Raw genomic sequence first — 16,524 nt, 5'->3', positions numbered from 1 at the left:
TGCCTAAAGTGTTGGTTCTTAATCCTACCATGTTTAATATCTATGTTGCCTCCTTTCCCACACTAATCCACTACCACAGGGTTTCCTTTTGTTCTTAAGCTGACGATACACAACTAATTACTCGCCTTGGCAGTTCTGATAAAGGCAATTTCGTAAGCATTAAGATTGTCTACTATCAGTCATGATTTGGATGACCACAAACTCACTTTACCTCAGTGCAGACAAAACTTTACTATTGCTTTTGATCTGTTTGTTTTGTTGATGACTTGTCGTACTGGGATCACTGTCATTCTCCATTGATACTGTTCAATTCTGAGAATCATTTTTAATTTGAATCTTTTTAAAAAAAAAATCAGATCAATAAATTATCATTAGTTGTTTTCTCATCTCTTCTGTACCTTGTTAAAGGTTCTACCACTTTTACCTGAATCTAGTAGGAAGCCTGTGGTCCAGGTGGTTATTAGCTTGCAGCTTGAATTTTGTAATTCCCTTTACTTGGGCCTCCCTGCTTATCTGTTTGCAAGATTACAACGCATTCAGAATTCAACAGCCAGTTGTATACTTCGCCTTAGTGAACATACACATATTTCAGGTCAGCTAAATTATATACATTGGCCACCTATTAAGAGCCATGGCTGCTTAAATCACTGACTCTGTGTCACTAAGCTATCCATCATTCTCCGACCCACACTAATTGTTTGCAAAGTCTAATTAAACCCTGCGCCCCTGCAAGATCTTTAAGATCTCAATCTGCGAATACGGGAGGCCGTGCTTTCTTGGTTTGCATGTGCTAGGACATGGAATTCACTGCCAGCTGATGTCAGAGCCATCTATGATTTACTCATGTTTACAAAACGCTTAACCTCATCAATTCATATGTGATTAGTCCACTGCTTGTTTGTTTACAATCTCTCTTCCTCTCATTTGATCTCCACTTCAGGAATTGTCCTTTTAGTTCCAGGATGCCCCCTGGGTAGTTTTCACGTGTAACAAGTGACATAAATAAATTCTAGATTACATGAATAACAGCTAATGAAAAATACTTCCAAAAGGATGACATCTCAGATTAAGGTGGCAGTTCAGTCTTGAAGGAAAAAGCTAAAAGGTTGTTGCAGAATTTAGTTTCCTAGAGTTTTGATCTGCAACAAGTGTCTTATCTTTCCAAGAATTGAAGAGTCAAATTAGTTTATTAAATACACCCAGAGTACCTGTCTATCTACAATTTCAAATGTTGGGGCTATGCAGTTACATCTTTCCTTACTGCTTACCAGGAGAGATGAGTACACTTTATGGAGCAGAGCTAGGATGGTTGTCAAATTCTAACATTTTAAAAAGAATCTCCAAAATGGTTTTCTGAGAAGGCCTTACTCGTTTTAATCCAAGGATTGCCTTACATAGGGAACAAGGGGAAAGACTGGAGGGTGAGTTTGCCCGAACAGTGCAGTGGCCATTACATGGAAGTTACAATATACTGCCTAACGTGTTGTTTCCCCACCCTAATTAGAGGTGGGGGAACTCTACGGACACCTTGGCCATCTAATTTAGGGACTGCCATGTAAGACATTGACGTTTGGTAAGGAGATAGCACACTAGCCCCCACAATTATGGAGAATACTCTTTGCATATCATGGCCATTATTATTTTAATCTGCAAAACAACCCCCCGGTTTGGGTATTTGTTCTTACAGAACAAAACACTTTGCTGAGCTTGTGAATCAAACATAACACTTTCTGGGCTAAGGATTATTTCCTTCAATGGATAGATGTTAGTGAAAACGAGGGGGTCCTGAAAGGGAATGTAGTTGTCATAAATTAAACCATTTGGTAGGGGACATACAAAAGATTTCCACCATGCTCATTATGAAAGACCGTGATAAACACTGTATGAACATAAACAGACTAAAAGCCAGAGAGCTGAGTAACAAATGCTATTTATAAGAGAAACAGTCATATAGCGGAATAAACAAGTTACTTACCTTCAGTAATTCTCTGATAGAGAGGTATTCTATTTGCAGATTACTTACCTTAGATTTTACCCAGGCATCAGACTGGATCCAGAGATTTTTCTTTAAGAAGTCAGGTGGTGTCAGTCGACTTCACGTCCATCATTAGCGTTGTGGTCACCATGATGATGTCATGGTTGTATATAGGCACCATCCTGGCGTTCTGACTTCAGTTTCTTTTCACGACTTTACACAGTAGAAGCGTGGCACCATGAAGAACACTGAGGCTGGTGCGCCAGAACTAGGGCCTTGAAAGGGAGTCCCTGTCCCTAGAAATCAGTTAGCAGAGTGGGTGGGTCGCTAAGGAATCTGCATCTAGAATATGTCTCTACCAGATAATTCGTTAGTGAAAGTCAGTAACTTGTTCCTCTGATAGAGACTTAAGTTGAAGATTCCTTACCTTAGAATAGATACCCATGCAATACCATCCCCGTAGGAGGATCTGCGAACCAAGATCATACGAGGAAGCCCTGCAGGACTGAACAGACAAAATAGCCATCCCTACGGACCGGACTGTTCAGGCATTATTGTTTGGTGAACGTGTGCAGGAAGGCCCATGTTGCTGCCTAACAGATGTCCAGGACTGGAACTCTGCTTGCTAATGGAGAGTGGTTGCAGCTGTTGCTCTGGTTGAGTGAGTGGTAAGAAAGCCTCAGGGGGTTGCTTTTTAGCCAAAGCGTAGCAAATTGTGAGGCGGAGAACAACCAATCTAGAGATGGTTCTCTTCTGTACCACCTGTCCTTTCTTCGAAGCCACATAATCCACAAAGAGTTGATGGTCCACCCGGAAGCCTTTGGTACGACTGAGGTAGAACGCCAACACTCTTTTTGGATCCAGACAGTGGAGTCTCTCTTCCTCATAAGAAGTATGTAGGGGTGTGTAAAAAGTAGGCAAGATTGACCTACATCAAATGGCGTGACCACTTATAGAGGCTAAAACATCGGTATCATAGCCTGAATATATATCCTGGACTTGCCACTTGGGAGGATAGGCCCTAAACTGCACTTTCCAGAACAGCTCCAATGAAAAGGAGTGTCTGAGAGGGAGTCAGGTGTGACTTCGGCACATTTAAAGTGAACGCCAGCAAAGGAAGAAGGTTTGCCGTAGTCTAGGGGGGAAGAGATGACTGCCTGGGGCGAGCCTGCCTTCAACAGCCAGCCGTAGAGGTGGGGGGAATATTGAAACACCTAGCCGGCGCAGATGAGCTGCAACTGCCGCCATCACTTTCGTGAACACCCGAGGGGCGCTGGTAAGACCAAAGCGGAGCACTGTGAACTGAAAGTGCTTGTGACCTACCATAAACCGCTGGTTACATCTTTGGGCAGGCAGGATGGGAATATGAAAATAGGCGTCCTGCAAGTCCAACACTACCATCCAGTCTCCAGGGCAGAAAGAACCTGAACCAGAGTAAACATTTTGAACTTCTCATTCCTTAGGAAGAGGTTGAGGGCCCGGAGGTCTAGGATAGGACGAAGGCCCTTGTCCTTTTTGGGCACTAGATAGTAGCAGGAATAACAACCACATCCTACTTTCCTACTTCTGGCACAGGGACCCTCTCTATGGCTCCCTTGGCCATAAAGAAGGCAACCTTCTAGCCGAGAAGTGCCAAGTGATCCTCCGTCATCAGATCGTAGGATGGTGACATAGATGGAGGAATAATTCTGAATGGGAGCCCCTTCGGACTATTTGCAAAACCCACCTGTCCGTCATGATGGACTCCCAGTGGGGCAGGTGATGGCGAATCCTGCCTCCAACTAGTCTGTGATAAGATGATGGACTAGAAAGGTTTGGAGGCTGCAGCGGGGAGAGTGGTGGACTGGGCCGACCCCAGGCTCCCTGATCCATTGGGATGTTGGACGTCTTGTCCTCAGCCAAGCAAAGGCTGGGCAATATATGCACCACTGTGTCTGGAGGGAAATGGATGCGGTTAGGCACCCCTTCTGTAGCCACAAAAGGGGCGAAAAGTGTACTGAGAGGTGCAAGGAGCAGCTGTGAGGCCAAGAGACTGAGCCGTAACCCTGGACTCCTTGAAGTGATCGAGTGCTGATTCTGCTTTGTTTCTGAAGAGACAGGTGCCATCGAAGGGCATGTCCATAAGTGATTACTGAACATCCCCCGCAAAGCCAGAAGTCCTCAACCAAGCGTGGCAACGAAGGGCCACTGAAGACGCAACTGATCTGCCCAGGCAATCAGTGGTGTCCAGTCCACATCGAATCGATAACTTGGCTGCGTCTCTCCAGTCAGCAACAGCTTGGGAGTGAATGGCCCGGGCCTCCTCAGGACCTGAGCTGAGGCAGAAGCTGCTGGTGTGGAACCTGTGGGGGCCCCTACCAACCTTACTGGGCCTGAGGGCATCACGGGAGGCTCGGTTTGCCCAAGTATGAGGCATACATCCTCATAAAACTCCCTGAGTTGGGCAGGGGTGGCTCCTGTTCCTAGAAACTAGGGGGGGCGCAGAGCCGACCCTGAAGCAGGCTACGAGGACAGAGGCCTACAAGGATGACACTCGTCCCATGTACCATCAGCAGAGCGATGTGGTGAAATTGAAGGACTCGTGTTCTTCTTCGACTTCCTCTTCTGATGAACTAAAGGTCCAGAGGACTTGGAGTGAGATGAAGATGAGTGGTGAGGGCTCCGCAAATGGTCTTGTCACCTTCCTCTCGAGCAAGACTGGAAGCAACGCAGAGCCTGCCGCCATGAGCTTTAGGAACCGCTCTCTCAAAGCCTTCGGGTTCATGGTCCGGCAGTTGGAGCACAACTTTGTGTTGTGGTCGTGCTCCAGACACCACCAGCCCCCAATGTGCAGATCCGTCACTGACATCATATGGTGACAGGAGTCACACGGCTTGAATCCGGTCTTACGTCTTACAGGAATACATCTCAACCCACCAAGAATGGCAAAAATAAGCAGCAAAAGCATCGAAAAGTCAGTAAAAAAACGACTGAGGGTAGCTTTTCTCTGGATCTGTGCATAGGCTGGCGTGTAAAGTAAAGAACTGACATCAGTAACAAATTTTCTGGTAGACACATTCTAGTAGGAGATTCCTTACCGAGCCACTCTTCCTCCGTGCTGTGTGAACAGATTTCTAGGGACAGGAACTCCCTTTCAAGGCCCTAGTTCTGGCTTTGCGCTTCTGGCACGGAAAGTCATGAAAAGAAACTGAAATGGCGCCTATGTATGACTTCGACATCAATGGCTGATGCAGAGTCAACTGACCGTGATCAAGGATACAGCTTGAAGAAAAATCTCTGGATCCAGTTTGACGACAGGGAAACTTTTCAGGTAAGGAATCTGCAACTAGCAGTCTCTATCAGATAGGGTACTAGCTACGAAAAATCAGGGCATAAAGTGACAAGCAGCGCTCAGTGTATCGCATGGGTTACTTTTAATGATATACGGTTAACCAAAGATAAAAGACAGTGATAAAACACAATTTTGGACTACTTGATATTATTTTTCACCTAACTGTGTACTAAATAGTTTTAATCAGTGCCAGTGCTCTTACAGCCAGATGTCTGGATGACATTCATACTCCTCACCTCCTTGTAGGAAAGTACCATCTTGCCTGGCATGTTGCCCCCATATTTCACTGTATATATGTTGTTTTAGTCTGTCACTGGGACCCTGCCAGGCAGGGCCCCAGTGCTCATAAGTATGTGCCCTGTATGTGTTCCCTGTGTGATGCCTAACTGTCTCACTGAGGCTCTGCTAACCAGAACCTCAGTGGTTATGCTCTCTCTGCTTTCCAAATTTATCACTAACAGGCTAGTGACTAAATTTACCAATTCACATTGGCATACTGGTACACCCATATAATTACCTAGTCTATGGTGCTGAGGTACCCAGGGTATTGGGGTTCCAGGAGATCCCTATGGGCTGCAGCATTTCTTTTGCCACCCATAGGGAGCTCTGACAATTCTTACACAGGCCTGCCATTGCAGCCTGCGTGAAGTAACGTCCACGTTATTTCACAGCCATTTACCACTGCACTTAAGTAACTTATAAGTCACCTATATGTCTAACCTTTACCTGGTAAAGGTTGGGTGCTAAGTTACTTAGTGTGTGGGCACCCTGGCACTAGCCAAGGTGCCCCCACATTGTTCAGGGCCAATTCCCCGGACTTTGTGAGTGCGGGGACACCATTACATGCGTGCACTACACATAGGTCACTACCTATGTACAGCGTCACAATGGTAACTCCGAACATGGCCATGTAACATGTCTAAGATCATGGAATTGTCACCCCAATGCCATGCTGGCATTGGGGGGACAATTCCATGATCCCCCGGGTCTCTAGCATAGTACCCGGGTACTGCCAAACTGCCTTTCCATGGTCTCCACTGCAGCTGCTGCTGCTGCCAACCCCTCAGATAGGTTTCTGCCCTCCTGGGGTCCGGGCAGCCCTGGCCCAGGAAGGCAGAACAAAGGACTTCCTCTGAGAGAGGGCGTAACACAGTCTCCCTTTGGGAATAGGTGTCAGGGCTGGGGAGGAATAGCCTCCCCCAGCCTCTGGAAAGGCTTTGATGGGCACAGATGGTGCCCATCTCTGCATAAGCCAGTCTACACCAGTTCAGGGATCCCCCAGCCCTGCTCTCGCGCAAAACTGGACAAAGGAAAGGGGAGTGACCACTCCCCTGACATGCAACTCCCAAGGGAGGTGCCCAGAGCTGCTCCAGTGTGTACCAAACCTCTGCCATCTTGGAAACAGAGGTGTTTGTGGCACACTAGACTGCTCTGAGTGGCCAGTGCCAGCAGGTGACGTCAGAGGCTCCTTCTGATAGGCTCGTACCTCTCTTGGTAACCAATCCTCCTTCCTAGGTAGCCAAACCTCCTTTTCTGGCTATTTAGGGTCTCTGCTTCGGGGAATTCTTTAGATAACGATTGTAAGAGCTCATCAGAGTTCCTCTGCATCTCCCTCTTCACCTTCTGCCAAAGGATCGACCGCTGACTGCTCAGGATGCCTGCAAAACCGCAACAAAGTAGCAAGACGACTACTAGCAACCTTGTATCGCCTCATCCTGCCGGCTTTCTCAACTGTTTCCAGGTGGTGCATGCTCTGGGGGTAGCTTGCCTCCTCCCTGCACCAGGAGCTCTGAAGAAATCTCCTGTGGGTCGACAGAATCTTCCCCCTGCTAACGCAGGCACCAACAGACTGCAACACTGGTCCTCTGGGTCCCCTCTCATCCTGACGAGCGTGGTCCCTGGAACTCAGCAACTCTGTCCAAGTGACTCCCACAGTCCAGTGACTCTTCAGTCCAAGTTTGGTGGAGATAAGTCCTTGCCTCCCCACGCTAGACTGCATTGCTGGGTACCGCATGTTTTGCAGCTGCTCCGGCTCCTATGCACTCTTCCAGGATTTCCTTTGTGCACAGCCAAGCCTGGGTCCCGACACTCCTTCCTGCAGTGCACAACCTTCTGAGTTGTCCTCCGGTGTCGTGGGACTCCCTTTTGTGACTTCGGGTGGACTCTGGTTCACTTTCCTTCCAAGTGCCTGTTCAGATACTTTTGCGGGTGCTGCCTACTTCTGTGAGGGCTCCCTGAGTTTCTGGGCGCCCCCTCTGTCTCCTCCTCCAAGTGGTGACATCCTGGTCCCTCCTGGGCCACAGCAGCACCCAAAAACCTCTACCGCGACCCTTGCAGCTAGCAAGGCTTGTTTGCGGTCTTTCTGCGTGGGAACACCTCTTCAAGCTTCATCGCAACGTGGGACATCCATCCTCCAAAGGAGAAGTTCCTAGTCCTCTTCTTTCTTGCAGAACTCCAAGCTTCTTCCAACAGGTGGCAGCTTCCTTGCACCCTCAGCTGCATTTCCTGGGCTCCTGCCCACTCTCGACACTGTCGCGACTATTGGACTTGGGCCCCTTGTCTTACAGGTACTCAGGTCCGGAAATCCACTGTTGTTGCATTGCTGGTGTTTGTTCTTCCTGCAGAATCCCCCTATCACGACTTCTGTGCTCTCTGGGGGTAGTAGGTGCACTTTACACCTACCTTTCAGGGTCTTGGGGTGGGCTATTTTTCTAACCCTCACTGTTTTCTTACAGTCCCAGCGACCCTCTACAAGCTCACATAGGTCTGAGGTCCATTCATGGTTTGCATTCCACTTTTGGAGTATATGGTTTGTGTTGCCCCTATACCTATGTGCTCCTATTGCAATCTATTGTAATTCTACACTGTTTGCATTACTTTTCTTGCTATTACCTGCATAATTTTGGCTTGTGTACATATATCTTGTGTATATATCTTATCCTCATACTGAGGGTACTCACTGAGATACTTTTGGCATATTGTCATAAAAATAAAGTACCTTTTTAGTACTTCTGTGTATTGTGTTTTCTTAAGATATTGTGCATATGACACCAGTGGTATAGTAGGAACTTTACATGTCTCCTAGTTCAGCCTAAGCTGCTTTGCCATAGCTACCTTCTATCAGCCTTAGCTGCTAGAAACACCTCTTCTACACTAATAAGGGATAACTGGACCTGGCACAAGGTGTAAGTACCTCTGATACCCACTACAAGCGAGGCCAGCCTCCTACATTGGTTGTGCAGAGGTGGGATAAGTACTTGTAACTACTTACCACTTTGTCATTGTGTACTTTTCATAAGAGAATAATATACAAAACAGTTCAGTCAGGGGTAGTAAGCGCTATATAAATACGATTACAATACAATACAATACACCTAACCAAAAAGTTTTGCTTTTCTCCTCTTAAACTTTTTACAAAGTTCTGAAAAGTATTCTAAAACTTCTAAATGTTTCTAAAAAGTTAGAAAAGGTTTTTTTCTCTGTTCCTTAAAAAGTTCTGAAACTTTTTCTTCCTTCTCACTATTTCTAAACCTTTTACTATCATGTCTACAGAGGATTCTACTCTTAAAATGGTCAATAATACTTATGACAATTTGAATGATAAGAGCCAAAGGAGTCTCTGCTTAGAGAGAGGTTTAGTGATAGGAAAGAACCCTACCAAAGAATTTCTGTTTAACATGCTTATTGTGAATGATGAGTCCCAAGCAGGCACTTCAAATGAGAGGTTAATAGAAGGTTCCCAATCTGACTCAGGGGATCTCCTTGAGGGAGGTAGGGAGGGTTCTGATCAGGATTTGCCCTCTAACAAGACACCCAGTAATGTTGGTAGTAATGGAGGTTCCCATCACAGTAGGGAAGTCTTTATTCCTAGAGGCCAAGTTGCTAGGGTTCAGTCAGTTAGGGACAGATCCCCCTCTGTTGTTTCCAATGTATCTTCTGTGTCCAAGCATTCCCAACCCACCCACCCTGAAGACAACATGTTAAAAGGGGAACTCAAAAAGTTGAGGGTTGTAGAGACCAGACTGAAGCTTAAACAGCAACAGCTGGCCTTAGATAGGGAATCCCTAGACCTGGAGAAGGAGAGACAGAGATTGGGGTTTGGACCCCTTGGTGGCAGCAGCAGTATTCCTGATAGTAATCCTGTTAGAGAGCATGATTCCAGGAATCTGCACAAGATAGTCCCCCCCTTACAAGGAGGGGAATGACATCAACAAGTGGTTTTCTGCACTTGAGAGGGCCTGTATGGTACAGGGGGTCCCTCAAAGGCAGTGGGCTGCTATATTGTGACTATCTTTCACTGGAAAGGGTAGGGATAGGCCCCTAGTTCAGCCTAAGCTGCTTTTCCATAGCTACCTTCTATCAGCCTTAGCAGCTAGAAACACCTCTTCTACACTAATAAGGGATAACTGGACCTGGCACAAGGTGTGAGTACCTCTGGTACCCACTACAAGCCAGGCCAGCCTCCTACACTCCTTTTTTGTGTCCCTGGACTAAGACTAACCAACCCGAGTGTGCACTTTTTAACACTTTCTTTTTACACTAAAAACATTTTCTGAGGTTAATCCTTGTCCACGTTTATTTTTCACACTTTGTGCTCCGTTTACTTTTGCTAATTTCTATACAAATTAAGCATTACTTCCTTGCACTTGGAGGGCTTTTGTTTCACCTGGAGTCTCTGAACATCTTCATTAGCCTTTGCTGTTTTTTGTTTAGTTGTTTACATTTCTTGATTAGGGCTCAATAATAATCAAAACCGATTCTTGGGGTCCAAATGTCTACAGATGTGATTGTTTTTGTAACTGCTCTGGCTGCAAGAGCTTTGCCAAAGATTCAATTTATTTAGGATACAGTCTATATTATTGCTGCCTGTTGTGTTACTTTAACCTTGCACGACTATTTGTGACACCTGATACCCCGAGCACTTCACTGTAGCTTCCATTATTTTTTTTATATCTTGCAACTCGAACTAGTTAGTTCCTGCGTATACATAGTTGTTAAATACAGCTATTTGTCTTTTGAACTGCTCATTTTCACGCAGTGCTAATCATGTTTTCCTCTTAATGAGCATTGTGGGGAAGGTTTACTGACTGGCCTCTCCCAAATGGTGTTATTTATGGCTGACTCTTTTACTTACAGGACACCTTTATTGTGACTGCAATTATATCCAGGTCAGGGTTATCCTGGATTTGCTTTTTTATTAAATGGAGCCGGGTATGGAGATTTCCCCCCCCTCCCACCCCCCCCCGGGCAGGTGGGGATCTCTTAATATGGTGCATGATTTTAAATACAATTCTGTGTGTTCGGTCTGTCCCGAAAAAACATAAGAACAACAGGCATTACGCATTTAAAAACATAGTTTTACCTCTTTAATATGTAGAGATGTGACTTAGCTACTATTCATTGACCTAATCTCGCGAAAAAGGTGAATTTTAGGTTTATTATTGAAACAGACGTGGACTGGGGATATGTGGATGGCACCTAGACAGTTGAACAATGTTAGCTACTGGAGGAGAAAGAGTAGTTGGGAAGATGTAGCAGTTGATTTAGGAGAAGGCGCCTTCTAGATCATTTGCTGTATCCACAGTGTCTAGATTTGACTGCCCATGATGATGTATGGAGGCATTGTTGAAATATGTAAGCTGTTAACTTGATATGAGAGACAGTCTGTCTTTCCTACCTGTAGGCGCCACTATAGGGATGGTTTTGGGGTGGGTAACCTGATAGTACAGCATTCAAGCAAATAAAATCTTAACTGTAGGCCACCTTAGTCGATCTTTTCCAAAGTATTTGTAGCTGTTTGTTAGGTTGTCTGTTGGGAATTTGGTTCCAGACTTCCAAAACTGGCATTTTGTAATACTGCATTCAAATTTTGATTTGGATAAGTACACTAGTTGCTTTTATTTTTGTCATTAACATTTTAAAGAGAAAATACCCCAATACACTTTAACCCATATATAGTTTGATGTTTACTTTGGCTTTATCATTCAGTAATTTTATCAGTTTAAATCCTTAATTTATTGACTTCATTGCACTGGTTTTGTGTTTCTCCTTTGGTGGTTTCCTTCCTGTCTCAATCCAAAAAAATGTGTCTTACCATCAGTTGATCCATGATGGGAGCAACGGAGAGAAACAAATTAGAATCTATAAAAAGACAGAATATCAAGATGTTGAACACAAGTTCTAAAATTAAGATTAAAACGAGTAGTAAATTGGTCTTAAAGATGGGTATGCTAAAAGGTGGAACCTTGTGTCCTTGGCCTGAGCACCATGCAGGCTGTATAGATTGACCTGTCCTTTTCTACCATTGCAGTCCAAGTTTCTTCAATTAACAAGACTATCTGATGCTTCTTTCCAGAGATGTACAAAGCATGTGGAGTTCCTGGATGACGTACTTCATGGCAGTTAAGTCGAATGGAAATGTGTTTGTCCGCGATTCTTCCATGGTGCACCCTTTGGCTGTGTTGTTAATGGCTGACAGCAAAATCCAAGTACGAGGTGAGCCACAGACAAGCACCATAGAAAGACATGCTAGGCTCTAGAAAGATAAAGTAACAGACTCTGATGCATGACTTACCCTATCCGAGTTTATTAGTTTGCCATCCATATAGCTCAAGCGTATTGTAGTGGTGAATAGACCAGTGGTTCTTAATGCCAGGTCCATGGACCCATGGAAGGTCTGCAGTGCTTCCTTACTAATGTTTAGAAAACTAAATAATGGCAGGATGCTATATCTCAAAACCCAGTGGTAGTCCTTTCCATAGCAAATGCCTTTTTTGACTTGCTAAGAACGTTAGTGCCGTTTTATGCAATTCAGCTATTGGCTCCAGGAGATGGGGACCTCTGGCCCATGAAGGTCTTGGGACACGATCCGCATGCCCCCCTCCCCTTAATCATTGGAACCTTGGCTTTTTTTTTATTTTTATCTGTTTATTAAACATTGTGCATAAACATCAATACAATACACTGTTAAGGATTTTACAGTCCATCTACATACTTTTATAATCTAGTACGGTGCTATTGCATTGTGTTGTGCCGGAATACAACTTAAAACTGTGTAACTGGTGGTTAGGGTCACGTCTGAATACCAACATGCGCGTGCTAATTTCAAAAGTAGGTATGGGCTACACCAGTCGGAGGGGCGGGGGTAAAGGGGGGGGGGCACATCAACTATGTGTGTGTAAATAAGCTGTGGAGCCGTTGACAGGGTTCGGGGGAACAAAGGGACGTCCAGCGTCCAAGGCGATATTGAGCGAGACAAGATACCAGTTCCGTGGGGTCGCTGACAAGGGGATAGCCACCTTTAGGCAGTACGTTGCTGTACTGAGATAGGATACGAAGGTGTCAGGTCTGAATAATTAAGGGGCAAGGTGGGGGGGGGCGGTGCGAAATATAAATATTAAACAGGGAGGTAATTCCAGGGTGCTGAGGAACTCAGGGAGGGGATGCATCATCCCTGGCTTCTATGCTCACCATATAAATGTCCCAGATTTCGGCACTGCCCTGTATCAGGCCCTTCTGTTGTAGTTGGCGTAGTGTCTGCGCCTCAGCTTGCGAGCGGCTAAGCAGGTTGCAAAGCCAGACAGTATGTGGGGGAGCGTGCGGGCCTTCCAGTGCATGGCAGTCAGGCGTTTAAAGACTGCGAATGCTAAGTCTATAAGTCTGTGGAGGTGTTTGCTATCCTTAGCTCGGTGGCGTATGCCGAGTAAACAGGATTCAGGTGTGGGTGTAAGAGTATGGTCCGCGATATCTGTTGTGATGTCAGTGATTTGTTGCCAAGCCGTATTAATTGAGTGGCAGCTCCAGACCATGTGGTAAGTCAGCCGCTGAAGTGGCACATCTAGGGCACACTGGGTTTGTGTTTGGATATATCCTTTGAATGCGGGCCGAAGATAAATGAGTGGTGGACATAATTAAATTGGGTGTACCGTAGTCTGGTGTTGCGGGATACTGTCTTGATCAGTGTGAGGGCTGCGTCCCAGGCTTTTTGTGATAATGGTGTTGAGAGGACGGCGTCCCATCGTGCTTTTGCACGTGTCAGGTCCGGGCAAGCCTCTGTTAGGAGCCCTTTGTAAAATTTAGTTACGATGCTTTTTGCTTCTCCTATAGTAAGGATTGCGGTGAGCAGATGGGATTCATGTGGTTTGTTATTGCCGGGGCCCCATAGATTAGTAAGTAGACTTTTGGTAGCACTGTATGTCAAGAAGGCTCCTGAGTGCATGATCCCTGCAGCTACAAGTTCTTTGAAGGTGCACATTGTAGAACTTGAGTAATAATCCCCCACGTTTAGTGTACGTATGACGCGTGTATCATGGTGTAGTGAGAAAGCTTGGGCCCCCAGTAATTGAGTCAGCGGCAATAGAGGGGAGTAAGGAGGTGAGGGGGACTTGCCTTGAATGTATCTGCGCCAACAAAATCTTGCTGCTTCTAGCAGAATGGACTTTAACGGCGGGCGGTGAGGGCCAGCCAGCAGTGAAGTTAGGATCATTTGTGGTGCAGTGTATGCGCGCAATGCTTTACTTTCTGGGAGTGGAGGTACACTAAGCCATGTAGTAAGCCAGAGCAACTGCCCCGCAGCATAATATAGTTAGAAGTTTGGCATGCCCAATCCTCCTGCTTTCTGTGGGTATTGTGTTATAGATGGTGCCACTCTGCGTCTGTCCCTGCCCCAGAGCAGGTCCGTCAGTAGGGAGTGCGGCTTGTGAAAGAACGAACATGGTAAGGATAACGGGAGGGGCCGTAAAGTAGTATAGAAACCTGGGTAGGATGAGCATTTTGGCTATAGCTACCCGACCCATAAGGGATAGGGGGAGTGAGAACCAAAATGGCAGCGAACCGCGGGTGGATCTCAGCACTCTGTCGAGATTGCCCTCTTTTAGGTCGGCTATGGAGTGATAAATTTGTATGCCTAGGTACTTGAAAGTTGTGTGTGACCTTGGTAATTGATATTGCAGCAATGCTAGGTGAGATTTACTTGTCACGGGAGTGGAACTTTGCCTTGGTGTATGAAGTCCCATGGGCCGAATAAGGTTCAGGGAGGCGTGCCTCTGGGTGCAAGTTATGGTTAGCTCTGCTAACTATAACTGATGAATTTCCGTTTTTTGTTTTGAGTTCATAGCATTATGTTGTCACTGACATACTTCCCTAACTTTAATGTCACTGTAACCTTAGTTTTAGTGAATATATGTTCGATGGCATGTGTAGCTGCAGATACACATGCTGTGCATTATCCTGCCATCTAGTGTTGGGCTCGGAGTGTTACACGTTGTTTTTCTTCGAAGAAGTCTTTTCAAGTCACGAGACCGAGGGACTCCTCCCTTTCGGCTCCATTGCGCATGGGCGTCGACTCCATCTTAGATTGTTTTCTTTCCGCCATCGGGTTCGGACGTGTTCCTCTTCGCTCCGTATTTCGATTCAGGAAAGTTAGCTATTTATCGGAAAATTTGACGGTAATGTTTGCGCTCGGTACCGGTCTAGTGTTAGTATATCGACACCGAAACAAGAAGCACTCCGGCGGCCCTTCGGGGCTTCCACTCTTCAGCGGGGCCTAGTCAGCCCGACCGCGTCCATCGTCGAAACTCATGGACCGGACCCCCTTCCGCTTCTGCCCGAATTGCCACGCAAAGTATCCTTATACAGACCAACACTTGGTCTGTAATCTGTGTCTATCACCAGAACACAGGGAGGATACTTGCGAGCCCTGCCGGGCATTTCAATCGAAGAAGGCCCTACCCGATCGAAGAGCCAGAAGACTTCAGATGGCGTAGACACTGGCCGAACAGATCGACGTCGAGGAAGAGGAGAGATTCTCCATTCACGCATCGGACTCGGACGACTCTGAAACAGAGCAGCCGAAGGCGCAGCCAAAAACTGTGAGTAAATCTGCCCCGTCCAAGACTCACTCCAAAATTATAAAGGCCAAGGGGATACCACCGCCAACAGGCCATGGCTTAACCCGAAAACACAGTGACCAAACATCGGCACCGAAAAAGGCCTCTCAAGAGCCGAAGACATCTGACTCCGGTCGAGATACCGGCTCCGAAACAACTCAACGCCGAGAGTTCGACACCCCCAAAATTAAAAAGATTTCTGCGGAGCCGAAAAAGAGCGTACCAAAACCATCGGTGTTGAAACATGCAGCCTCAGAGCCGAAAACAGGCTCCTACACAGAAGAGCATGGACTTTCCAGCCAAATGCTAAGGCACAGATTTGAGCAGGAATTAGCTTCGAAAGAACTGCTCCAGCGACGTGTTCCACAGGGTCCAGTGACCTCTGAAGCCTCAGAGGACTACTCTGCATCTAAAAGTGCCCAGAACTCCCGAAGACAGCGGCTCTGCTCCACAAAGACTGCAAATTTGCAACAAAGAAGCAACTTTGAAAGAACACACGTTTCCCACCGGAAGCGTGAGACTTTGCACTCTGCACCCGACACCCCCAGCTCGACTTGTGGAGAACAAACACTACAGGGAGGACTCCCCGGCGACTGCGAGCCCGTGAGTAGCCAGAGTTGACCCCCCTGAGCCCCCACAGCGACGCCTGCAGAGGGAATCCAGAGGCTCCCCCTGACCGCGACTGCCTGCTTGAAAGACCCGACGCCTGGTAAGGACACTGCACCCGCAGCCCCCAGGACCTGAAGGATCCGACCTCCAGTGCAGGAGCGACCCCCAGGTGGCCCTCTCCCTTGCCCAGGTGGTGGCTACCCCAAGGAGCCCCCCCCCCTTGCATGCCTGCATCGCTGAAGAGACCCCTAGGTCTCCCATTGGATTACATTGCAAGTCCGACGCCTGTTTGTACACTGCACCCTCCCGCGGAGGGTGTACTTTGTGTGCTGACTTGTGTCCCCCCCCACCCCCGGTGCCCTACAAAACCCCCCTGGTCTGCCCTCCGAAGACGCGGGTACTTACCTGCTGGCAGACTGGAACCGGGGCACCCCCTTCTCCATTGAAGCCTATGCGTTTTGGGCACCACTTTGACCTCTGCACCTGACCGGCCTTGAGCTGCTGGTGTGGTAACTTTGGGGTTGCCCTGAACCCCCAACGGTGGGCTACCTTGGACCCAACTTTGAACCCTGTAGGTGGTTTACTTACCTGCAAAACTAACAAACACTTACCTCCCCCAGGAACTGTTAAAGATTGCACTGTGTCCAGTTTTAAAATAGCTTATTGCCATTTGTGTGAAAACTGTATATGCTATTTTTCTAATTCAAAGTTCCTAAAGTTCC

General features: G+C 46.8%; 1 protein-coding gene across 2 annotated transcripts in view; it reads left to right on the top strand.

Moving 5' to 3' along the window:
- Window positions 1-16,524, top strand: part of DHX30 (DExH-box helicase 30) — a 501,635-nt gene that overhangs the window by 468,750 nt on the left and 16,361 nt on the right. For both annotated transcript variants that reach the window (XM_069210866.1, XM_069210867.1), the window contains one exon: window positions 11,662-11,801. In XM_069210866.1, the coding sequence (XP_069066967.1) occupies window positions 11,662-11,801 (140 nt within the window). The remainder of the gene's footprint in view (window positions 1-11,661; window positions 11,802-16,524) is intronic.

The sequence above is a fragment of the Pleurodeles waltl genome, chromosome 10 (assembly GCF_031143425.1).
Source record: "Pleurodeles waltl isolate 20211129_DDA chromosome 10, aPleWal1.hap1.20221129, whole genome shotgun sequence".
NCBI lineage: Eukaryota > Metazoa > Chordata > Amphibia > Caudata > Salamandridae > Pleurodeles > Pleurodeles waltl.
The sequence above is the reverse complement of the archived record's forward strand: the minus strand, read 5'-3'. Positions and strand labels throughout refer to the sequence as shown.